Source organism: Lampris incognitus, chromosome 2 (genome assembly GCF_029633865.1).
Source record: "Lampris incognitus isolate fLamInc1 chromosome 2, fLamInc1.hap2, whole genome shotgun sequence".
NCBI classification, from domain to species: domain Eukaryota; kingdom Metazoa; phylum Chordata; class Actinopteri; order Lampriformes; family Lampridae; genus Lampris; species Lampris incognitus.
This window is the reverse complement of record NC_079212.1, coordinates 4,985,860-5,012,422: the sequence shown is the minus strand read 5'-3', so window position 1 is coordinate 5,012,422 and position 26,563 is coordinate 4,985,860. Positions and strand designations below refer to the sequence as shown.

Genomic DNA, 26,563 nt, shown 5'->3' with positions numbered 1-26,563 from the left:
CCTGTTTATCCGTCTTTGTGTCTGTCTTTCCCTGTCTCTATCTATCCGTCTGTCTGTGTCTCTCTCTCTCTCTATCTATCTATCTATCTATCTATCTATCTATCTATCTATCTATCTATCTATCTATCTATCTATCTATCTATCGTTCGCTCTCTCCTCTGCTGTCTCGTTGCTCTTCATCTCGACGTGTTGACTCTAGGTCGGAGTTTGAAGCCATGTCCGCCGCCGGCACGCTCCGGCAGCTTCAGACTGAACCCCTGCAGTTCTTCTGCTTCTCCATGATGTCCCTTTTTCCTGCGTCGTATTTTCTGCCAGCCGAACACTAAAACAGGAAATCCCGGAAGCCCGGCGGAACAGCGGGGCAACGTAAAGAGAAAGGGAGGAGGAACTTCAAGCTTTTGGAGCGTTAATGCCTCTCTTTTTTTTTTTTCCCTGAACATGTCGACTGTCTCGTCTGTCTCATCTGCTTGTTTGGGTGTTCTTTCTTCCCCGTGTGAGGGGGGAAACGACACGAGTAAACGAGCTGCTGCGGGGTTTGCCCGTTTTACATACTGACTGTAACTGCACTCATAACTGAGCCTCCCACACTTCCACTGACCCGGCCTCAGTGACTTGTTATGGGACGGGTCCCGGCAGTGGACGGAGGTGTGGTCAGGACTCGGAGGAAATGCAGACACAAGCATGTGACCGCGGTTGTTCTCCCAACCACACACTGACTTAATAAGGGGCTGCGGGTAGACGCTGGCAGTGGATGGAGATGCCTCACGTCAGGACGCCGGAGGACTAGTCGGTTAAGAGTTGACGAGACGTGTCACTGACACATCTCTAATGCCGACTCCCAAACAAACTGGAAAAACCGGGTTCATTGCCACCGGTTTGCTGGACCGCCTGGTTTTATATTTTTACCCGAGCAGAGAGGGGCTGAGGGACCGCGTCAATAGCAGGAAATGGTTTTTGCAGTGCGTGTTTTGTCCCATTGATGTGTCAGAGAGCTGTGAGTGACTGTTCTGCAGGGATGTTGTGTAACAGCCTGGGTTTTCCTGTCGGTGTGGACTCGCCGGTGCGGTTCAGCGGAGATGGCGTGGCTTATGACTGCTCAACTGTGTATGTGTGAGAGAACGAGAGAGAGAGCCTAGTGGTAGACCAGCCCTCACACGAGAGGGCGAAGACCCCTTCAGCTACCAGAATTCATGTCACAGAGCAGGAAACAACAGCAGATGCGGGGTCGAGTCCGAAAAGCGGGTGCTGTTCTTAAGGAACGGGATTCTCATCACATCACCCGGTCGTATGATGTGTTGTTGTTCGGATTATTCAGATACGACTGCCTGGGCTGTACCTGCTACAGTAGAACAGTCTCACAACAATCCCGTGACCCTGAAAACTTACACAGCTCTCAGAGATGGGACAAAGTATTTTCTATCGCGCGTCTAGATCCCTCCTCTGATGCCGCTCCCGAGGTTTCTCCCGTTTTTCTCTCCTGATAAGGTTTTGTTTTGTGGAGCTTTTCCTCATCCGGATCACGGGTCTGAGGATACGAGCTGTTGCACAGAATGCGACTGGAAAGCGCTCGGAGACAAAATTAGGATTTAATCTAGGGCCATAAAAATCAATCCGACTTGGCCGTAGGTCCAATAATAGGAAATTGCTGTGGTCCGGCGCTCGTCTGTCATGAGATCCGCCAAGAGGCTCGTTCTTCACCGCTCTGAAGTCTACACGTGAGTCTTCCTGCTGTGGAAACTGGTTTGCATTTTCATTGATAATGTGTTCGGTGTAGACATTCTGCACACTGCAAGATCCAATTCACCACCCAGCCTCCCGTAGCGTATCTCACCATCTTCCTTTACATCTCCCTCAAATTCCTACTTCCACGAAGAGGCTTTTTAGGGTCTTAACGGTAGCGCGAGTCGTCTCTTTATTGTGTATGTATTGTCTTTGAGCATTTTTATCTTCATTTTAATGCTGTTTTCTGTTTCATCTTTTCTCGGCTCTCCTCGGGTGTTTTATTGGTTTGTTTGCTTGGATCGTGTGTCTTTTCATTTCTTCTTTTTTGGGTCCATTTTATGGTAAAGGATTGTGTAACTATGTTTAGAAAGTTTCCACGTAGATAAGATGTAGTCCGTAGTAATTTAGTCATTCTCCATGTTACCATCTAACTCCTCCTCCTCCTCCTCCTCCTCCTCCAGTGTGGAAGGGGAGTCCCAGTGCCCAGAGACGGGCCCCCACCCAGACGGCTCCTACAGCCAGGCCCCTTACCTGCGTGGCTCGGAGCGTTATAGCGACAGCAGCGCCCCGGCCTCGGGCCCCCGGGGGCCCACATGCGTGTCCACCCCGAGTTCAACCAGCCTGGCCTGGTCCCTGCGCACGCGCCATCAACCGGCCAGCCTGGCCCTCCGCAAGCAGGAGGAAGAGGAGAACAAGAGATGCAAGGCCCTCTCAGACAGCTATGAGCTCTCGACGGACCTGCAGGACAAGAAGGTATCGTGTTGGATTATGATTATGATTATGATGATACTTCAATATCCTTTCATTCCTTGTTTCTCTTAATATTCTTCTTCTTATTCAGTCTTTTCATCTTGTTCTGTATCGCTCTCTCTCTCTCTTTTTTTTTTTTTGACCCCCCCCCCCTTTTTTTTTTTCTCCCCAATTGTATCCGGCCAATTACCCCACTCTTCCGAGCCGTCCCGGTCTCTGCTCCACCCCTGTGGCTGCAGACTGCCACATGCCTCCTCCCATACATGTGGAGTCACCAGCCGCTTCTTTCCACCTGACAGGGAGGAGTTTCACCAGGGGGGGGCGTAGTGCATGGGAGGATCACGCTATTCCCCCCAGTCCCCCCCCCCCCCAAACGGGCGCCCCGACCTACCAGAGGAGGCGCTAGTACAGTGACCAGGACACATACCCACACCCGGCTTCCCACCCGCAGACACAGCCGATTGTGTCTGTAGGGACGCCCGGCCAAGCCGGAGGTAACACGGGGATTTGAACCGGCGATCCCCGTGTCGGCAGGCAACGGAAAAGACCACTACGCCACCCAGACACCCCTGTATCTCTTTTTTAATGCCTTTTTATGCCTTTATGTAAAGCACTTTGAACCGCCTCTGCGTATGAAATGCGCAGTATAAACAAACTTGCCTCGCCGGTACCGGGGGAGTTGTTGGTCAGAAAAGTTGTGTCACCGTATTCGGCCCCAGTCGCACCAGAAATCGGCAGATTAAAACTGACATATTCGCGAGTCTCTCGGGGTACTGGAGGCTCGGCGGCCAAAAACACCAGACACAGTTAGATGAAGGGAACGTAGTCATACTACTCCTGCTTTACAGCTGACTGCAGACCATGCAGTCAGTTAATATTCTGGCAGAGCAGTTGTATAAAACTGGGTGTTGTGACACTGCTAAAATGATAAAACGTTAGCTGTCTCCATTTTGGACTCTCACCCCAGCGACTGCCCCATCAGAGGTCATCACAGTCAAAGCAGGTCTGCTATTGGTCGACAGGGGAGGGGGGGGTGCAAGTGTCAAAGTTCACTAGATGTGAGGGTGACGCGAAGACGTCGCATGGAGTTCTTTACTTTTTACTGGAAACAGATCCACTGGTCCCAGTGACTCCATTCAAATGACCTGAATCCAGCTGGACTGAGTCCTGTGTGGGACATAGCTTTTATAATGGCTGTGTGACCGGCAGCTTAAAGTACCCCTCCGCTCAAAAATGTGTTTTTCTTATGTTTGCATCCCCTAACATGTCTGGCATTGACTGTACTGACGTGTGTCTGTGCAAAGTTTGTCACTAGAGCGGTGTCTTCACATTCCTCCACTGGAGGAGCACCTGACCTGTCTGTGTACTTCCCAAAAATCTGAGATTCAAACCTACACCAGCTCAGCTAGGTTTGGTACGTCACAAATCCAAAAGCCAGGCATCCGGGTAGCATGGCGGTCTATTCCATTGCCTATCCAACATGGGGATCGTCGGTTCGAATCCCTGTGTTACCTCCGGCTTGATCAGGCGTCCCTACAGACACAATTGGACGTGTCTGCGGGTGGGAAGCCAGATGTGGGTGTGTGTCCTCCCATGCGCTACGTCCCCCTGGTGAAACTCCTCACTGTCAGGTGAAAAGAAGTGGCTGGCGACTCCACATGTATGGGAGGAGGCATGTGGTAGTCTGCAGCCCTCCCCGGATCAGCAGAGGGGGTGGAGCAGCGACCGGGACTGGCTCGGGAGAGCGGGGTAATTCACCAGATACAGTTGGGGAGAAAAAGGGGGAAATTCCAAAACAAAACAAAACCGAAAGCCAATCACTATCTTAATATGCAAATGCAGGGCGGGCAAAGAAACATGGAACGTCCTGCGTGGAGTGGACTTGTCAGTGCAGAGAGGGAGTTTGCATTAGCATGGTGAAGTTTTGACAGCCAACACAGTAGAGTGCAGTTTTTGGATATAATCCAGACCCTGGAGCTTGCTTCCACTAGCTACCAAAAAACCCCACTGTACTGCTGAAATTTGGAATTGCACCATCTTTCACCTGAAAAACAGTGTGGTGTGCAATGTAAACCTCTTTTCTAGTCTGCACTTCGATCCTGACCGGGCTCACGTGGGTCGCCCCTGCTCCGGCGGTGCCACTGAAGGTGTCCGTCGTCGTGCGCTTCTGATGTCCCGGCGGTTTTGAATTTTAGACTACTGTCAGTGAGCCAGTTCCCAGGCAGACTTGGTTGGCTATCAAGATAAACAGATATTACACGTATTATAAAAACCTCAGCCGGGCGGAATAGATCTTCCTGCAAACTCTTGATTAGACTCTGGGGGTATTTTTACTGGAAACAATCACAATTTTCAACATCATCTTTATGTTTTACAGCCTATTAATAGCCATCGTACTGAGCAGTGGCTTCGAGTGTCTTTGAGATGCCGCTGAAATTGTGTGGAAATGTGTCCAACAGTGACATCACTGATGGACAGTCTTCGAATGTGGAAACTACGACCCTACTTCCTGGTTTGCTGCTGCCTTCGGTGGGCTCCATATAGGAAGGCTCTAAATAGACTTGGGTTTTTTAGGAAAATGTGAGTAACAGCGCTACATAAAGCTGCTGGAGCAAATGCCATCGTATGGCACATGACGACGGCACTTCCCGGATAGTCACATGACTGGCGGACACATATTGGGTGGCGTTTCAGAGACACAGACGACTGCTCGGTGTTACAGCTGCTACTGGAGGGTTATCCCCACAACATATGTAGAGGGATGATGCTGAAAATCGTAGTCTTCTTTCTTTAAGCAGAATCCCCTCAGCATTGATGATTTTTGCACCATTCCTTTGCTCTAAACAGACTGCATGGCACCTCCTAGTGGCATTAGAGCAGAAATACAAAAATGCTCATAACTTTCTCATAAATGGTGACGCTCTGACACAAACTTGCCTTATTTGCTCTGGTAGTATCAAAACTACCATCCCGTGCATGTAATTATATCCTCGACTAAGTTACCCAAACATACTCTGTGGTTGCAGAAACACCAGAGGTTCATGGATGCAGGAGTTCTTCAACCACCTTGTCCCCGATTCTCTTTTCCTGCTCCTCTCCCTTTCGCCAGGTGGAGATGCTGGAGAGGAAGTATGGCGGGTCCTTCGTAAGCCGCAGAGCCGCCAAGACCATTCAGACAGCCTTCCGCCAGTACCGTATGAACAAGAACTTTGAGCGCCTCCGAAGCTCCGCCTCCGAGAGCCGCATGACGCGCCGCATCATTCTCTCAAACATGAGGCTGCAGTATTCTTTTGACGAGCGTCAGCCTCAGCAGCAGGCCCAGACGCAAACCAACTTCACCCACAGTGTGGCTATCGGACCGCCTCACTCCCCAGATCCAGACCGGCCCGGCGACTACACACACCTCGAGGAGTCCTTCTCCAAACAGGTAACTTCGTAAAGGGGTGGTCTGATCGCCGCATGGCTCGATGGCTCCAACGAGACAGTTGCACGAGACACTTCGGTCAAAGCTGAGAGAACTGAGTCTTACTAATCTACAGTTACACATTTAGCAGATGGTTTTGTCCAAAGGGACGTACAACAGAGTCAGCAGATTACCTTGAGTGTTACCGTCAAGCATCATAGAGAGGTACACGGTAATCATATCATAGTAGTACTGCATGAAGTGGTTGTGACAGTACATTTGTGGCATAATAATCATATATCACTGTAGTACTATATGAAGTAGCAGTAGTAGTTGTACATTTGCTACACAGTAATCATATCATTGTACTACTATATGAAGTAATAGTGGTAGTACATTTGCTACATAGTAATCATAAAATAGTAGTACCATATGACGTAGTAGTAGTAGAAATAGACTTGCTACATAATAATGATATCGCAGTAGTAAAAAGTAAAATCATATAAATAGTACATTTGCTATGTAGCAATCATTGTTGTACTATGTGAAGTAATAGTGGTTGTACATTTGCTACATAGAATCATGTCATTGTAATACAACATGAAATACTATAAATAGAGTAGTACATTTTCTACATAGTAATATAGTAGTACTAAGTGAAGTAGTAGTAGTAATGTAAAGTGCAGGTTGAAGGGCACCGTTATAGACAATAGCGAACAAAGTTTGTGATTCATAGTAGCTGGTAAGTATCGGTAGTCAGTTTGAGTCTTGATTAGAGACCATTTAAGAATTAAAGCGTGGAAGACGAACATCTTTAGCTCTTTGTAATGGGCATTAAGCGAGTCCATAGCTCTGACGGAGGCCGGGGGACATTCGTCCCTCCATTTCGGAGGTTGTAGTATAAATAAATCAATGCACACATTGATAAAAAATACATGGCTGTCATATTTCTGTCGAGACCTTTTCCTTGTATCCATCTGAGTCCCCTCTCTCTCTCTCTCTCTCTCTCTCTCTCTCTCTCTCTGTGTTACGGCCCTGTGAAGGTGAAGTCCCTGGCTGACTCCATAGACGACGCCCTTACTTGCCGCGCAGGTCGCGATGACTCCCAGGAGGGCAGCAGGGAGAGCGGGGGTATCGGCGAGGACTTCGGGGAGTGTGTGTGGAGCAGCAGCAGCAACCCGTCCTCCCAGAGGGGCATCGGGCAGCGAGCACGGGCAGGTGGCGGAGGACTCAGCATGCACGGGGACAGCACGGCTACCTCCTACAGTGACGTCACACTCTACATGGACGACTGCTTGCCCTCATCCCCACTGTCGCTGGACCGGGCCCCCAGCAGTACAGACACGGAGTACTGGGGACCCGGCGGTGGTGTCGGGGTACGTGAGGACAGCCGGGACACCGAGGGAGGTGGCAGCAGTAACAGCCGCCGAAGCACCCCATGCACCGAGTGTCGCGACTATCGCTTGCGGAGCACCCATCTGCCCCTCCTCACCATAGAGCCGCCCAGCGACAGCTCGGTGGACATGAGCGACCGCTCGGACCGCGGCTCTCTCAGCAGACAGCTGGTCTACGAGCAGGAGCCGGGGGTCGGGGCCGGCTCCCCTCAGGGAACCCTCAAGCACTCTCCCAACACAGGCACTCGTACCTCCTCCACAGTGGCTGCCCAGGGTCAGACCCGGGCCCCCGGCAGACCCATACCCACGCACATCCCTCACCACATTGCTCATCACCACCATCACCACCACCCGATCCATCACCACCAGTACCCAGACATGCCTTCTTCGTCATCCTCCCCTCAGCAGCCCCCCACCACGCCTCTGTCCTCCTCCTCCTCCATGGCCATGCCCCCCGGTGGTCTGGAGCAGCCGTGCTGCTCTGACGGCGACAACGACTCGCTCAACTCCACCACCAACTCCAACGAGACAGTCAACTGCAGCTCCGGCTCCTCATCTCAGGACAGCCTACGGGAGCCCCTTCCTCCTCTGGGCAAGCAGACCTACCAGAGGGAGAGTCGCCACAGCTGGGACTCTCCGCCCTTCAACAACGATGTGGTGCAGAGACGCCAGTACCGCATAGGCCTCAACCTCTTCAACAAGTAAGACCGCAAGGATGCTTTGAATAGAAATACACAGGAATACTGAAACGTACACAGATCCCAGCTGACTGACACCAAGGAACAAGATAAACCGCTGGCTATGTTACAGCAATAAGGTGTGCATACAGGGATGTGAACGTGCACTAAAATCTGTACACGTTTACACGGTGCAGTGTTTGCCGTTTAAAGGTGTACACGTTTCAGGATTTTTGTGAATTTTGAAAGTATGTCGGTGCTATACCTGTAGAGGTCGCTGTAGCCTTGTTATTCCATAGATTCACCGCTGTTAAGGTCGCCGATATCGTATGACACAACTAGGCTACACCATTTACAAAAGATCGAACATCTCTGGATGAATATGCGTTAGAAACTTGCTGGTTTTTGGGGGGGGGGGGGGGGGCTTACCGCTTCCGCGAAGCCCTTCGGTGCGATTAGATCCCGCTGAGAAGCTTTCTAATCCGACCTCGAACTTCAGTGTCTTTGTAGGCTACAATAAATCCGTAATGATATATGTCTTTTGTGGTTATTCATCCTTCTCGATGTAGTCTGCCGTGTGGCTCTCTTCCATGTTCTGTATGGCTAGTACACACGACTGCATTTCCCATCCCTCCTGGATAAAATGACAGGTCCCAGTCATATACCACATCGTGTTCAGGGAGGTCCAGCAGTCGGTCGTTAGTGCTACTACACGAGGCGTGTGCAGTAGCTGGCGCTTGATTTTAGATCCACAATCCTGGTACATCTTTCCCACCCTGGTGGTGATGGTCTTCCTAGAGGGCATAGAGTAACCTGGCTCAAGGTACTCCGCTAGCCTCTTAAACCCCACATCTTCGATGATGGACAAGGGCTGCATGTCGAGGGCAACCATTTCCACTATGAAGTCGGTTATCTTTTCGCCCCGCGCCTTGTCACAGCACCTCGCGAAAGCTAGCATCGTCTGTTGTTGTCCGTAACTTCTCACTCGGGTGTTTTAGTCTGATGTGGTCGACCATGGACCCGGTACTCCCATTGTAAGCCAGCTCTGTCTGACAAATCCTTTATTTTACTTTATTTCCTTGGGGAGAAAAGGGGGGGGGGTGTAAAAAACCAAACACGAGACTCAGGTTGTGAGTCGGTAAGTAAACCCAGGTTGATGAGGAGCTTCCCATCTAAAAAGCAGTATTGTGGAGGATGACAGAAAGGAGACGAGACCACTTCTCCTTTTGCCCACACAACCGTGGGGCTGTTTATTTCCTCCAACAAGCTTCAAGTTAACAGCTGACAACGACAACAACCATCAAAACCTCAACCTCGCACCTACCCATAATCCCCCCTGCTAACCCCTGAACCCACTGTCTTAAAGGGACAGTCTCTGGTCCACATGGTGAACATGTAACCTGGCTAAAGTAGGTCACTAAAAATACAGACAGGAGTGCTACTAACTCCTCTTACACCAGATATGCAGAAGTAACAGCCGGGAAAACCAGCTTCAGTGTTGGGTGAGGAAAACTGTTTGATTTGTTTGTGTCTTTTGCCGGCCTGTAGGAAGCCAGAGAAAGGGATCCAGTACCTGATAGAGAGGGGGTTTGTGTCCGACACCCCGGTTGGGATCGCTCGCTTCATCCTGGAGAGGAAAGGTCTGAGCAGACAGATGATTGGAGAATTTCTGGGCAACCGGCAGAAACAATTCAACAAGGATGTCTTAGAGTAAGTAGTACAGGAGTGTCAGCTCACTGACAGGAGCTGCACTGAACTTTCAGCTAAAAAAGGGGGCTGGGACAGTCTTCTGACATTTAAAAAGAAAATGTTTCCAAGAGGTAGACTTCCACAACACAAGGTTCACGTAATCTTCTCACATGCAGCCCCCCCTCTATGAGGGTGTCTAGATCAGTGGTTCTCAAACTTTTTTGGCTACTATACCCCCGCTTAGATTATTGTTCAACCAACTACCCCCTTGACCAACCCAAAACATTTTTTATAAAAAAAGAAAAGAAAATGAATAAATAAATAATATGCAATTTTATTATTATTTTTTATAATATATTTATTGTGAATCTTCATAAATGTCATTATTTTTTAATTTTATAAGTCCATTATAATTTTGTTTATCCTCTTTTGATGTTGTATTGTGTAAATTGTGTAAACACAACATCATTCAGCCACCCATCCATTTTCTTTGCTTGCTAACGTTAATTCGAAAACTCATTCAAAGTGAACGACGTCCGTCGACGTAACATTAGCCTACTGATAACGTGATTGTGCTCGCTGCTATTGGAAACAACATTGTTCACATCAGTGTTGCAGAAAGGTGATTATTGAACTTTAAAATATGGAATTTAATTGAATTTATTATATTGGTATATTCATTGTGAATTATTCATGACTATGATAAAGACTTTCACACATTTAGAACTTTTCTCGCGTAACCCCTGCAGTACCCCCACGTACCCCCAGGGGTCCGCATACCCCCATTTGAGAAACACTGGTCTAGATGAGACAATAATGTCTTACACACTCCAAAAACTTCACAACGACATTTGGCACAAAGTGGCCACTTGGATATTCCATGTGGGCATTTTGGGGATCTGGCTATACATATTCATAGTAAAAACCATGTAAAATGCTCATATTTTGGTGCTATGTAATCAAATTGGAAGAGGCAGCTGGTAAGACTTCCTCCACTGAGTCATGGACCCAAGAGACAAAGCCAAAACAAGTTCTTTTCACTCACATAATTATTTCTGTTTGAGGTGATGAGAAAAATTCAATTTACATTTGTGCAACTCAATTTCAGTAATACTGTTGGTTAAATCTGACACTTAGAGGAACAAACTACTAAGGGTCGGCTCTCTAGAGGCCACGGCTATACGTACATGCGGCTCCAGCCACTTCAGTTTGGAGCCGTCTTTTTTGGCCTTGGGCTCAGAAAACAGGGGGCATCTTAATGGGTTAATGTGAAACTGGGTTAAACTCAACCATAAACTCGGGCATCCGCGTGGCGTGGCGGTCTATTCTGTTGCCTACCAACACAGGGATCGCCAGTTCGAATTCCTGTTACCTCTAGCATGGTCAGGTGTCCCAAAAGACACAATTGGCCGTGTCTGTGGGTGGGAAGCCAGATGTGGGTATGTGTCCTGGTCGCTGCACTAGCACATCCTCTGGTCGGTCGGGCGTCTGTTCGGGGGGGAGGGGGAACTGGGGGTAATAGCGTGACCCTCCCACGCGCTATGTCCCCCTGGTGAAACTCCTCACTGTCAGGTGAAAAGAAGCGGCTGGTAACTTCACATGTATGGGAGGAGGCATGTGGTAGTCTGCAGCTCTCCCTGGATCAGCAGAGGGGGTGGGGCAGTGACCGGGACAGGTCGGAAGAGTGGGGCAGTTGGCTGGATACAATTTGGGACATAAAGGGGGGGGGGACTTCACCACAAACTTAACCAAGTTTCAGCAGAGAAAATAAATAAAATGTGTACCTAGTGCAAAGTGTGTCCACACACACACACTCCTGTGATGTCTTGATGCATGCTCAGTAATCCAGGTAAGAAAATCAAAGAGTGAATCACCTCATCTGGATACAACGTTTACTGACAGATGATGAAACGTATCTGTCAGTAACATTGTATCCAGATGAGCTGATTCACTCTTCTTTGACACTGCTGTGACTTTTTTTGTGTCTGGGATGATATCGGACTCCATGATTTGCGACCAAATCCGACTAAATTGTGGTGATTGTCCATTGTGAGAAGCTTCCGTTTGTGTGTTTCAGCTGTGTGGTGGATGAGATGGACTTCTCGGGTATGGACCTGGATGACGCCTTAAGGAAGTTCCAGGCTCAGATTAGAGTTCAGGGAGAGGCCCAGAAAGTAGAGAGGCTCATAGAGGCCTTCAGGTGTGTATGTTCTGGCCACCACTGAAACTTTACACGGATATGTATTTCACTTTTAACTGGTTTACTTGAATTTGTCTTCTCCCGTCTTCCACACAGTCAGAGGTACTGTATGTGTAACCCCACCCTGGTGCGCCAGTTCCAGAACCCCGACACCATCTTCATTCTGGCCTTTGCCATAATCCTACTCAACACGGACATGTACAGTCCCAACATTAAAGCTGAGAGGAAGATGAAGATAGAAGACTTCATCAAGAATTTGAGAGGTGCTGCTCAGCAGGGAAAACACACAAACGCACACACACCAGCTCGCACAAAACACTTCCACGTCATACATTCTCAGCAAAAAAGCTAAATCTGCATGCATGATGACACCGACTATATCCAGATCAGGGCTGACTCCAGGGTGTAGTCATACTTTCACAGGAATACCAAGCCAGTCTTATGATAAACACCCACATACGCACACTCTCACACGGAATGTAATGAGACATGGTGTCTCTGTGACAGCACGGGCCCATGGTACGAAGAGACATGGAGAAAATACAGTTCTCTGTGATGACTCATATCACTGTCCAAATAAGCATCAGAGTAGTTGTATATGGCGGTGCAGTGGTTAGCACGGTCGCCTCACAGCAGGAAGGTCCTGGGTTCGAGCCCTTGGGTAGTCCAACCTTGGGGGTCGTCCCGGGTCGTCCTCTGTGTGGAGTTTGCATGTTCTCCCCGTGTCTGCGTGGGTTTCCTCCGGGGGCTCCGGTTTCCTCCCACAGTCCAAACACATGTAGGTCAGGTGACTCGGCCGTACTAGATTATCCCGAGGTGTGAATGTGTGTGTGTGGGGGGGGGGGGGGCTGTGTGATGGCCTGGCGGCCTGTCCGGGGTGTCTTCCCGCCTGCCGCCCAGTGACTGCTGGGATAGACTCCAGCATCACCACGACCCTGAGAGCAGGATAAGCGGTTTGGACAATGGATGGCTGGATGGATGGATAGTTGTATATAGGTGGCTGTTGGGGTGAGGGCGCCCCCCTCTGGATCAAACTGGTAAAATTATAATTACTGCTGTTTGCCTTTCCTCCTTCCATTCTCGTCTGTTTTGTAGAGGACTCGAGTCATGTGACTTGGACTCGAGTAAGTCTCAAGTCACAAGTTTGAGTTTAGACTTGACAAACTGAAAAAGACTTGCACCTCGACTTTGACTCATGACTTCACTTAGACTTGAGCCTTGATACCTTCTCCAAGCCCAAAGATAAAACGCTTTTAAAAAGTGTGCAGCCAATTAACCCTTCATTTCCATAGTTACAGATTCACTTTGAATTGAGCTGTAATAAATACACATTTTAAAAAACATCCATCCAGCCATCCATTATCCAAACCGCTTATCCTGCTCTCAGGGTCACGGGGATGTTTGAGCCTATCCCAGCAGTCATTGGGCGGCAGGCGGGGAGACACCCTGGACTGACCGCCAGACCATCACAGGGCCCACACACACACACACACACACGCACACCTAGGGACAATATAGTACGGCCGATTCACCTGAAAAGACATTCATGATTTGTGTGAACTTGGTATATTAACTATTACTCTAGTTTTAAATTTGTGATATTTGTGATATGGGGCTGTACAAGTAAAACTGACTTGACTTGAAATGGTGTTTAATTTGATGACGAGCCCATAATGACTGGTTTAAGACTTCAAGATTCAACATTCTTTATTTGTTGCGTCTCATTGTACAAACACAAGAGGGTTCTTGTGTTTCAGCTCCTCAACACTGCAGTAACAATAGTAATAAATAACAACAAAAAAGCAGTAATAATAATACATAGTGTGTGGTGTATGTAGGGTGCTGTGTGTGTGTGTGTGTGGGCCCAGCCTTAATAAATTTGCGTATGTGTGTGTATTTGTGTTTGCGTATGCCAAGCTACGTCTGTGCGAGTGTGTTTGTGTGTAAACTGATGATCCGCTGAAGACCACAGGTCAGTACCAGTCAGTCCGGTACCAGGCTTACTCAGCTTGGTACTTGACGTGGGACTTGGAAGACAATGACTTGGTTCCACCTCTGGTTTTGTGTATATGAAATGCTTCAAACACATGTTTGAATTGTAACCTCTTCAACGTGAGGAGTCATAATGTCTTAATCACTTTCTTACCTTGTGTCCATTCCAGGGGTTGACAACGGCCAGGACATACCCAGGGACCTGCTGGTTGGGATTTACCAGCGCATTCAGAAGTGGGAGCTAAGGACCAATGATGACCACGTGTCCCAAGTGCAGGCGGTGGAGAGGGTCGTCGTGGGCAAAAAGCCTGTGAGTTTTCAGCGATGGAAAAATTTCACTCGTTCACATTTCCTGGTTTGTTCATGGTGTTTGAACCAGGGTCTGGACTGACACATGGTCCCATGTTGTGACAGGATGAGGACACATGTAGGTCCTCACTACACTGGTTTACGTTTTAGGATGAGGAGATGTGGTTCTGGGCGGCATGGTGGTGCACTGGTTAGCGCGGTCGCCTCACAGCAAGAAGATCCTGGGTTCGAGCCCCGGGGTAGTCCAACCTTGGGGGTCGTCCCGGGTCGTCCTCTGTGTGGAGTTGGCATGTTCTCCCAGTGTCTTCGTGGGTTTCCTCCGGGTGCTCTGGTTTCCCCCCACAGTCCAAACACATGTAGGTCAGGTGAATCGGCCACACTAAATTGTCCCTAGGTATGTGTGTGTGTGTGTGTGTGTGTGTGTGTGTGTGGGGGTCTCGTATGATGGCCTGGCAGCCTGTCCAGGGTGTCTCCCCGCCTGCCGCCCAATGACTGCTGGGATAGGCTCCAGCATCCTCGCGACCCTGAGAGCAGGGGAAGTGGTTTAGATAATGGATGGAGGGATGGATGGTGATGTGGTTCTTGTTGATTGACCAGTGTGTCTGTGTGTGTTTCATTTATCTACACTTGTGAGGACCAAATGTCCTCATAAGGTCCCCACGAGGAAAAGGGTTATTTCTGGGCCCAGGGTTAGGTTTACAACTGGGGTTACAGACCAGCTTAGGTTTAGTATCAAAGTTAGGTGTTTGAATTAGGCTTAGGGGTAAGGTCAGTGGTTAAGGTCGGGTTTAAATTTGGGGTTTTTTGGGGGGGGGCAGGGGTGAGTTCATTTTTTGGTTAAGGTTAGGGTTACGCTGCAAAAAGAAACGAGCTTGTTAAGATAACTCATCTTGTTTTGAGTCTCATAATGCTTAATTCAAGAAATTGCTAGTAGACCATCCTAGTAGACCATCCTCTCAGCTCCCCCCACAATCCCTCGTTAACTGTTAACTGCCTCCCCCAATTAAAAATCTGGATGTCATCAAATCTACTCAAACTAAATGCCAATAAGACCGAGCTCATGGTTGTGGCTTCTAAGGCACTGCTCCAGAAGGTTGGAGATCTTCTCCTCGACGTGGATGGCTGCCCCATCTGCCCATCCCCAGAGGTCTGCAACCCTGGTGTCATTCTGGACTCCACCCTCTCATTCCAGTCACACATCAAATTTGTCACCAGTTCTGCTTTCTTTCACCGCAAAAACATCTACAGACTCCGGCCATTACTCAGACTCCGTGGCAGAGACCCTCGTCCATGCCTTCATCACCTCGTGTCTGGATTATTGCAGTAGAGTCCTGTCTGGGGTACCTAGCAAAGCCCTAGACAGGCTTCAGTATGTGCAGAATTCAGCTGCCAGGGTGCCCGCACCAAGCCCCGGCAACACATCACTCCCACCCTCATCCACCTTCACTGGCTCCCAGTCAAGTCCCACATTTCCTATAAAATCCTCCTCCTCACCTGTAAATCCCTCCATGCCCCCCCAGTTCCTACTATCAGACGACCTCAACCCCAATATTCCATCCCGGAATCTGCGGTCCGCAGACACGGGCCAGCGTTCCATCCCCGACACCAGCCTGCGGACTTTAGGGGATAGAGCCTTTAGTGTGGCAGCCCCACCCTGTGGAGCTGCCACACTAAAGGTTTTAAAAGACTACTGACAACCCGCCTTTTTACTAAGGCCTTTGGTCTGTAGTCAGATGATCTTTCTTTTTATCTTTTTCCTTTCTTATCTAGTGTAACGCGTCCTTGGGTTCCTTGAAAGGCGCGATACAAAACTAAGTTGTTGTTCAACGTTGCGTAACCCTCTGTGAGATGTTATTGCTCGTTTCAAGAATCATGTGACTTGTTTCCAGACATTTACTTTTCTAACATGATTTTTTGTCCCCACGAGTATAGATAAACAAACGCGTGTGTGTGTCTGCAGGTGCTGTCCCTTCCCCACCGTCGGCTGGTGTGTTGCTGCCAACTTTACGAGGTGCCGGATCCAAACAGACCTCAGAGGGCGGGGGTGCATCAGAGAGAGGTCTTCCTCTTTAACGACCTTCTGGTGGTAAGCTGACCTTCAGCGCCTGCTCTGACATCCCACACGCACCTGCTGCTTGATTCACATCCGTCAACGGGCTTGGCGAGAAGTCGGGCCGTGGTCAAGAGTTTTCTCTTTTTAACCCTCTGCTTTCCTCATCGCGTACCAGGTGACGAAGATCTTCCAGAAGAAGAAAACCTCGGTGACTTATAGTTTCAGACAGTCCTTCCCTCTGGTTGAGATGCAAGTCCACATGTTCCAAAACTCCTGTAAGAAAAACCAGCTGATCCATCCTCAACCCTCATTACATCACTATTTCCCTCTCATTCCCTATGGCGTTAGTGAAAATGCCGTTGTTGAAATATCAAATATTCCGTTGCCTACTATCACGGAGATCGCCGGTTCGAATCCCCCGTGTTACCTCCGGCTTGGTCGGGCGTCCCTACAGACACAATTGGCCGTGTCTGCGGGTGGGAAGCCGGAGGTGGGTGTGTCCTGGTCGCTGCACTAGCGCCTCCTCTGGTCAGTCGGGGCGCCTGTTCAGGGGGGAGGGGGAACTGGGGGGAATAGCGTGATCCTCCCATGCACTATGTCTCCCTGGTGAAACTCCTCACTGTCAGGTGAGAAGAAGCAGCTGGCGACTCCACATGTATGGGAGGAGGCATGTGGTAGTCTGCAAGAGTGGGGTGATCGGGGAGAACGGGGGCGGGGGGGGGTATCAAATTCGCTCTTAATGAAAGAGATTTGTGATAACAGGGCAAACGTGTTGACATTTGATAAATTTGGATTTTCGTTCACAATCTTTCCTCAGACTATCCTCACGGTGTCCGTCTGACCTCAGCGGTCCTGGGCGGGGAGAGGAAGGTCCTCATCGTCTTCATGGCCCCCAGTCAACAGGACCGCACCCGCTTTGTCAGTGACCTCAGAGAGAGCATTGCCGAGGTGCAGGAGATGGAGAAATATCGAGTCGAGTGTAAGCACCCCACCTGCTGTTCATTGTGATGAACTGTAACTTTCATGTGGGCGTACTGGTGCTTATTTTAAGGGGTGGGGGGGGGTGTTTTGTTTTTTATTTCTGCGTTACAACAACAGTTCTGTTTATTTACCAGAGAACAGAACGGCGGTCAGTTGTGTTTGCACACCTGGAGCGCCGTCAGGGATCGTGTCTGTGATGTGTGTGCACACGGTGCCCCTCTCATTGTGCTGCGTTTCACAGCGGAGCTGGAGAAGCAGAAAGGCGTGATGCGGCCCAGCCTGCTGACCGGAGGTGTGGTTGGAGGTGTAAACGTGAAGAGTGATGTTGTGAACGGCACTCTGGGAAGACCCAGCCTCGACGACAACTACTCGGCCGGGGAGGGCCTCAAACGCACGGCGCTCAGCTCGTCACTCAGGGACCTATCAGAGACAGGTGGGCCAACAACAACAACAACAACCGCCCCCAGTGGGGTCTGTTCTACTTCCCCTTCCTGCCAGCTGGACTGGGCGGGGTAGCACAGCACTTACACCAATTTCCTCCACCGCGCACGACATCTATAAGCTGTCCACATGGCTGCGGTTGTGTGTCTCTCTCTCAGACAACACATACACACACATCCTGTCCTTCCACTCTTGGCTAACCTAACTCTTCCCTGGTGGGGTGCAGGGAAACGTGGGCGCAGGAACAGTGTCGGTTCTCTGGACAGTACCATGGAAGTAAGTCTCAGTGGGCAAATGTGCATGTGTGCACCTCCCTTTCTTTACTAAGGTCACGAATGCATAGCCGCTCCCTTCCTCAGCATGTGCAATGTGTGTGTGTGTGTGTGTGTGTGTGTTTGCATGTGGGCACCTGTACCTGCAGTAACTTTGCCACCCTCTGCTTGCCTGTGTGCTCTCAAAATATATTTGAGCGTGTCCTTACCTTCAGCTTCAGATGTTTCCTGTGTGTAATCATGTAAGTAGACAACGGAGTCGTACTACTGTGCTGCAGAGATTGATCTCCAGTGTGGTGCGCTGAGGGCTTTTTTTTTTTAACAGAAATGATTCACTCTTTCATCCTGTCAGGGCTCCATCATTAGCAGCCCACAGCCTCACCAGCGCTACCCAGTGCCGAGCGTGGTCCCCGGCTGCTACGGAACAGAAGACTACCGGCCTCACCGCCCCATCCTGAGCCCCGGGACGGGGGTGGGGGGTGGGCCGGGGCAGCAACACACCACTGCTGGGACAGGAGTTGGGGGAGTCTCCAGCAGTGTAGAGAGAGCGGGAGCGGGGAGCAGCCCCGGGGGGAGCAACAACAACAGTGGCTCCTTCCTGGGGTCCCTGTTCGGCAGCAAACGCACCAAACCACCTGGGCCCCTTATTCCACCGGGGCCACCTTACCCCGCTCCTGTCCCCCCACCGACTACGGGAGGGCCCCCTCCTCACTCCCCTTCATCTCTGTGCCAGTTGGAGGGGGGTCCCTCCAAGATCCAGGCCCTACATGCACAGTACTGTCACACGGGCGCCGTGCAGCCACCGCCCCCATACTACCATCACCATCGTTACCACGTCCAAACTGTCACGCCTCCTTTGCAGGGCGTGGCCCCCCACGCTATTCAGAGAGGCCAGCTGCCCTGTCGCCCACTGCTTGGCCCCCTGCACGCCCAACACTCACCGCTGGCCCATCTCTCCCAGCTCTCCCAGCATGGGCTTCCAGGTCGTTACGCCAACATGGTGGTGGGCTGCCCTCCCCCCCTTTCTCCTCACTCCCAACTCTCCCAGAACCCCCAGTTCGCCCTGTACCACGTGCAGCCCACACACTCTGTCAGAGGGGGCGGCGGCCCTGGCACCAAGCCGCCCCTAACCCTGTCTCATTCCCACCCGCACCCCCACGCACACTCCCACACCCACCCAGGACACGTGCACACGCCGCACCCGGCCAACCACTCTACACACCAGACCCACTTCATCTTTGGCACGCTGCCGCACCACCAGCCGTCCGCTGCCTCCGTCAATGCCCATCACGTAGCGCCCGCCGCCCCGTATCTGCCCCAGTACCCTCCTCTCTCTTCCATCCCCCCTCCCCCGCCACACTCCCCTTTACCCCCCCCTTCCTCCCCCCTTACCCCTCTTACGCCTCTCTCCCCTCACCCCCCCCAGCACCCAGGGCAACCCCAGCAGGGGCCGCAGGTGACGGGAGCTGCTGGGGGGACCGGTACAGGGGGCAGCTCCAAATCCAAGCCTATCAACCGGATAAGTACCGTAGTCTGAGTCAGATGTGGGGCTACAGGGGTAAGAGGTCAGACGAGAGGGTAGAGGAGATGGGCAGGGCCAGGGCCAGGAGCAGGTCTACGAGGACGGAGAGCAACAGCAGCAGCACAAGCGACAAGAAGAAGCGCAGCTTGCTCCGTCTATGTTACTTTCACCTCCGCTTTCCGCACATGTAGGACGAAGACTGCAAGCGGAGAGGGCGGATGAACGGCGTGTGCGAACGTCCAAAAACCCAACAACCCCTAACCATGCACAGAAACATGCACATTCACAATATCACCACAAAATCTGATGAATTCAGTCACACAATCCAAATAAACCGATAGCCATATTACTGACGCTGGAGCTCGGTCTGTAGGTCTGTAGCTTCAGTTTGAACGGTTTCAGCTGAGTGTTGTTGAGTGGACTGACTGTGCGAGACATGAGCCCCCAGACTGTAGTACGCAGCCCAACACTGAGTGACGCAGTGCCGGCAAAGTTGACCATAAAAGACACCACATGCTCTTCGGGGATGTAAGAGAGACTCAAACGCTCGCTGCGATCCAGCGGGGTGTCACACGGCGAACGGTCACAGCGGAGAGCCGTGAAAATGTCCCCTGACTCTGCAATAATTTACCAGGCTTTCACGGCGTCTCCGTCGAGTCTCGCAGGTTGCTGCGTTGCTGAAAGGCATCCTTTTCTGATGCGGGCCTCAGATACGTTTGATTTGTCTCGGAACCTTTTGGACCAGTGCACGGACTTCCCCGCAGTCGCTTGCCCGGCGGTCTTTTACATGTCAGCCGGAGTCATCGAGGCTTCTGAACGACTGGCATGCTTTCCTCTGGGGTGTGGGGATTCATGACACAAACAGTAATATATTTGAATGTTTCTGAAGCTTTTTGCTGTTGTATGGATATTATATTATACCTGCTATAAGTATGATGAATATTGTCCAATATTTGTTTTGATCAGTGATTAATTATATCAGCAGATGTTCGACCGTGTATGATTGTAGAAAGGAATTGCACATATGTTAATTCCCTCAGTCTGGGCTTACTGCTTGAGGGTGTTAGGATATGTGCAGTGTGACCCGTTTCCGCGGTATGATTACCTTGATTTTCCTTTTCCTTTTTTTTAAATAATTATTATGTTTAAAATGGTGGCCTAGTGGTTAGTGCGATCACCTCACAGCAAGAAGGTCCTGGGTTCGAGCCCCGGGGTAGTCCAACCTTGGAGGCTGTCCCGGGTCGTCCTCTGTGTGGAGTTTGCATGTTCTCCCCATGTCTGTGTGGGTTTCCTCCGGGGGCTCCAGTTTCCTCCCACAGTCCAAAGACATGTAGGTCAGGTGAATCGGCCGTACTGAATTGTCCCTAGGTGTGAATGTGTGTGTGTGTGTGTGGGCCCTGTGATGGTCTGGCAGCCTGTCCAGGGTGCCTCCCCGCCTGCCGCCCAATGACTGCTGGGATCGGCTCCAGCATCCCCGCGACCCTGAGAGCAGGATAAGCGGTTCGGATAATGGATGGATGGATGTTCAGAATGATTGCCACACCCGCTGCATTCCTCCCTTTCTCGTTCGTATGAGGTGATAACGTGAGCGACCGGGGCAACATTTCTCAGATGGGTCAACACGTCAAAGCTGCAGTCAGAGAGGCCATCTGAGTCGTCGGTGTTTGATTTTGATTTTTTTTTTTTTTTTAAGACTCCCCACATAAAAAAAGGGCTTCAACCTGGCCATGGAATTTGGAAAAACCAACCAAGATTCTTGTTTCTAGGGAACGGCACTTCACAGGTTATTCAGGGCATATACATGCTCACTTCCTCACAAACATCAACAGTTACTCATTGCGTGTGTTTTTCTGACATTCTTCGTCTATAAATAAGCACGCTTTTACATGCAGTTTTGTGGTTTTGCACACGTGATGTCTTAAGTCAGCAATGACCTTCCTTACAATCCTCCCTCTTCTACTACTGTTACATAACTCTTCTTACACTTGCGGACACCTTGGCATCCTAACGAATGAATTTCTTTTTTTAAGATAAAGTCAAGAATGTAAAATAGAGTTTTCCTTTTTCTGAGTAGACCCTCCTGTGTGTGCTACACCTTTTGCTACGGCGCTTTTCCCCCCTGAGTTGTACCCGTGCACCAGGGTGAAGACACTGGAACAGCACCGGTGCCAATGACTGTGTTTACATGCACAGTTAGGTAGGCCGTGTAAGTGGACTACTGTCATTGTCCCAGTATACAAGAACCCAGGGGAGAACCGTTTTATTGACGGAAGTATGTCCGACCCCGGTACGGTAGGTGGCGATACGCCTCCTTTCAGCTAGTTGCTACTGGATGAAAGACTGCCGCGGGAACTATGGATCATGCGCAGAGCCTAGGCCAGCTCGGGGCTGATTGAAACGTATACATGCCAGATTAAATCCATCCCCAACCGCAGTATCTAGGTGTGTTAGTCCAACTTCCAGAAAGTCGATTTAGTACGATTTCAGTCGGACTAACGCGTTTACATGTATTTTAAAAGTCCAGTTTTAGTCGGACTGACACAATAAATTGCTTCTTAATTATGGGGAAAATGTATTTTAATCAGGGAGAGAATGTGTGAGCGAAGGCGGAGGAGAGAAGGTTTATCTCGGATGCAACATCCATGGAACTAACTATTTAGTAAGAGATGCTGAAGAGGAAGAAGATACCCACATCAACATCCTAAAGGATTGAGGACAAGATGTGTGGAGAGATGTTGACATGTTTTATGTAAGAAGTTTTTAGGGGTATGTGTTGGTTAGCTAATTCCCTCTATGGTGTCCTTTTTGACTCTTCTTGCATGAATATATCTGCAGTTATTTAATGGATTGTACTATATAAACCTGAATGTACATATTATACTATACATAGCCTTCTTATTGATCACTATGGGATAAAAAAACAACATAAAACTCCTGTTTTCGGGTGTGTGCATGTGAGCGCCACCATGTATGTACATACGAAGGGGGGAAGAGGGACAGGACCTGTCGGCCAAAATGAAAGTTGTTTTATTTTTCCCTTATCATTACTTTAGACTGAAGGTGAGAGAGTGTTAGCATCATAAAAATGTAAGGCTACATGTGTTTATATGTCAGAGCGCTAACTGATATTATTTTAAACATAGGATCTTGAGATTCTCATTTGTGTCTGTATTTTGTGTTATGAAAGAATAGAGAATTGAGATATTAATATTTATTGCTTCTGATAAATTAAAAAGTGTCCTTGCAGTGAAATAATCTGTGTGTTTAGTGTGCAAATAATTTGGAAGTCTGTTTCCATCACTTATACAATGAATGGCTTGCAAAATGCTTAGACCATAATAGGATGCAAAGTGGTAAGAATCGGTCAACTTTATAATATATGTCATCTTAAATTATAAGATGCCATTACCTTCTGAAGCATGTCTGTGATCCCATTTATTATCTTCCAAGAGGCCAATACACAATTATCATTTTGGGTTTTTTTTTTTTAAGCTAACATTTGTTCCCCAGTTTCAGAAACTGGGATGTGGTTGTGGAGGGCGATTACTTGAGGCATCTTTCAGAAATGTATGAATGTGGAACATTTTAACAATCTTTTTCGACCATAAACAGTCTATGAATATGAAAATTCAGGGACAACAAAAGTAAAATCTTGGAATAAAATACAGTGGGCCTACCTGTTTTGTTTTCTTTTTCTTTTTCATCTTACCAGGGTGTCTCCCCGCCTGCTGCCCAATGACTGCTGGGATAGGCTGCAGCATCCCCGAGACCCTGAGAGCAGGATAAGCGGTCTGGATAATGGATAGATCTCACTACTACTTTTATTATTAGTATTATCTGTTAACATAATGACACAGTGTCTCATAGTAATAGCTTATTCAACACACCTATCTTACCTGTAATATTAGTTGAGTGTTCATCTGTGGCGTAGGCAGAAATCCCAGTGTGGGTGGGTACAGAGAAAATCAGGTGGCCCAACCCGTCCAAGACCAACCATACTTAATAGCTTCTGAAACGCACATGTTAACCAAAATAAGCCATCTACACATATATTTTCGTAATGTGTGTGTGTGTGGTGTTAGTGTAGATAGCGGGACCGAAAACTAAAGCACTTATGATCCTAATTCTTTTTGGAGGTGGTAGGTATTGTTCCAGAGAGTACAAGAAAAATCCCAGAAAATTAAAATTATGCATAATTATGCAAAATATGCATGTTTCTAAAAATGGCTAAAAACCACTTTTCTCGGTATTTCAGAATTTTTCTGCGCATATTTGATTTTTTCACCTATATAAAAAAAATTTCTGGGACTTGGAAATGTTTTGGCATTATGCAAAATATATGCATTTTCGCATAAATGCACTTATGATCCTCATTTTTTTTTGGAGGTGGTAGGTATTGTTCCAGAGAGGACCAGAGACATAGCATACAATTAAAATGATTATAATAATTATGCATAATTATGCAAAATATGCATTTTCTAAAAATGGCTAAAAAAACACTTTTCTCGGCATTTCAGATGATTCTGAGCATCTTTGATTTTTTTCACCTATATAAAAAAAAAATTTCTGGGGCTTAGAAATGTTTTGGCATTATGCAAAATATATGCATTTTCGCATAAATGCACTTATGATCCTCATTTTTTTTTTTGGAGGTGGTAGGTATTGTTCCAGAGAGGACTAGACACATAGCAGAAAATTAAAATGATTATAATAATTATGCATAATTATGCAAAATATGCATTTTCTAAAAATAGCTAAAAACCGCTTTTCTCGGCATTTCAGGTGATTCTGAGCGTTTGGGGGCAGGGGGAAGGCGGTTAGCTGGCAGGATGAAGAGGAGGAGGGAGATTTAGACGGGTGGAGAACCAAACCGCTACATTGTAGCGGGGTCCTTCTAGTTACAACTATACTTGCCTGAGTGCACCACCGCCACAGATTGCTTGCAGAACGCTACTGACGCAAGTAAGTTGACCTAAATTCTATGATTGGAGTCTACAAACGTAGCCACTAAAGTTTAAGTTATTTTTTGTTGTTTGATTGGAGTATGAATGAAGGTTTCGTTGAGGACTGCCCTTGAGGGTTTTCTGTTCTTTTACCCGGATTCTCCGGCGAGTGTCTCGCCATGCTGCATTAGCCATTAGCCAAGTTAGCTCAGGCGAGTCGGCTGCCTTTGATCTAACTTAGCCACTCTGGTATTTTCGTTGTTGTTGTTCAAATGATGACGAGAGTCTTAAGATATTGAAAAAACAGGTGGGCATTCATCAACTTTGCTTCAAAAACATGGCTCAGTCGGGTCTCGCCAGAGGAAGCAGCGATAATTGGCAACGCTGTCGGAAGCGGCAAGATGGCGGAGGGAGGGGGCGGAGTCGGCTTGTGTTCGTCACATGAACGCGCCTGTGGGTGTTTGTGTGTGTGTGTGTGTGTGGGGGGGAGCAGGGTTGACCGTTCCCTATTCCAGTGTTTCTCAACCGGGAGTCCGCGGACCCCTAGTGGTCCGTGGTGTAATTGCAAGGGGTCCGTGAAAATAAAATATCTTTAAAAAAAAAGATCCTATGACATTTATAGAAATAGGATTATTTTACTCAGATGTGACCGAGACCTTTATCTACCTAAACTATAAAGGGTAACAGGACTTTTTTCTCTAATTACATCTGTTTCACAAGTGTAATTTATTGTATTTTAATAAGAGATCTCGCTCCTGTTTGCATTGTTAAAAGTTACTGCATAAAAATTCTGTTGTTACATATATCTGAAAGTTACTGAATACATATTCTGTTTTGTTACATATATCTGAAAGTTACTGAATACATATTCTGTTTTGTTACGTATATCTGAAAGTTACTGCATACATATTCTGTTTTGTTACATATATCTGAAAGTTACTGAATACATATTCTGTTTTGTTACATATATCTGAAAGTTACTGCATAAGAATTCTGTTTTGTTAACTATATCTAAGTTACAACTGAAAGCTCTTATTTTTGCCCCAAAGAGTGAATAAATGCTATAATGCAATTTAAAATGCAGTTTCTACTGTTTCTATCAAATTGCAACCCCCCTCCCCCAGATCAGGTGGAGGGGTCCTCAGGGTAGATCAAACATACGCAGGGGGTCCAGGACCCCAAAAAGGTTGAGAACCACTGCTCTATTCCATTCCCGTTCTCTGCATCGATGGGAACTAGCCTCTATCGAGACTGCCGGCTGGAGAGACGCAGTTGGCGAACGCATGCAGTACGAGGGTGGGTGTTTGAACTAAGGGATAGGGATCGATTGGCCATTAAATTGGGAGAAAAAGGGGAGGATCAGAAATAAATTTATAAAAAAAAAACTAAAAAAAAACCTTTTGCTGACTGAATGACCAGAGGGAAAGTTTGCATCACACCGCTTTGAACACTGTTATGTTTGGCTACTATGATCACCTAAGATGTTTATGAGGAATTATTAGTCATGTTAGTATGACTTCTCTGGGAAAGAGTAATAGAAGCTAGGTTAAGAGGAGAGGTGATGATCAGCAGCAGCAGTATGGTTTCATGCCAGGAAAGAGCACCACAGATGCGATGTTTGCTTTGAGAATGTTGATGGAGAAGTATAGAGAAGGCCAGAAGGAGGTACATTGTGTCTTTGTAGATTTAGAGAAAGCTTATGACGGAGTGCCGAGAGAGGAGGTGTGGTATTGTATGAGGAAGTCAGGAGTTGCAGAGAAGTATGTAGGAGTGGTGCAGGATATGTATGAGGGCAGTGTGACAATGGTGAGGTGTGTGGTTGGAATGACAGATGGGTTCAAGGTGGAGGTCGGATTACATCAAGGATCGGCTCTGAGCCCTTTCTTGTTTGCAATGGTGATGGACAGGTTGACGGACAAGATCAGGCAGGAGTCTCCATGGACGATGATGTTCGCGGATGACATTGTGATCTGTAGCGAGAGTAGGGAGCAGGTGGAGGAGAGCCTGGAGAGGTGGAGGTATGCACTGGAGAGAAGAGGAATGAAAGTCAGGAGGAGCAAGACGGAATACCTATGCGTGAATGAGAGGGAGGACAGTGGAATGGTGAGGATGCAAGGAGTGGAGGTGACAAAGGCATTTGAGTTTGAATACTTGGGGTCGACTGTCCAAAGTAACGGGGAGTGCAGTAGAGAGGTGAAAAAGAGAGTGCAGGCAG

The 26,563-nt window shown here is 48.4% G+C and overlaps 1 protein-coding gene across 3 annotated transcripts; it reads left to right on the top strand.

Annotated features, from left to right (window-relative positions):
* Positions 1-929: 929 nt before the first annotated feature.
* Positions 930-19,551, top strand: iqsec2b (IQ motif and Sec7 domain ArfGEF 2b). 3 transcript variants are annotated; one of them, XM_056273239.1, is made up of 14 exons: positions 930-1,715; positions 2,184-2,475; positions 5,582-5,899; positions 6,919-7,970; positions 9,495-9,656; positions 11,713-11,835; positions 11,932-12,098; positions 13,998-14,137; positions 16,097-16,222; positions 16,365-16,464; positions 17,007-17,168; positions 17,412-17,603; positions 17,838-17,887; positions 18,236-19,551. In XM_056273239.1, the coding sequence occupies exons 1-14, from the start codon at positions 1,669-1,671 to the stop codon at positions 19,418-19,420; spliced, it is 4,116 nt and encodes a 1,371-aa protein (XP_056129214.1). In that variant the 5' UTR covers positions 930-1,668; the 3' UTR covers positions 19,421-19,551. The 3 variants fall into 3 exon arrangements, with proteins under 3 accessions (XP_056129214.1, XP_056129215.1, XP_056129216.1); XM_056273240.1 differs by lacking the exon at positions 17,007-17,168; XM_056273241.1 differs by lacking the exon at positions 17,838-17,887 and having other exon boundaries at positions 18,236-18,368.
* The last annotated feature ends 7,012 nt before the right edge of the window (positions 19,552-26,563 follow it).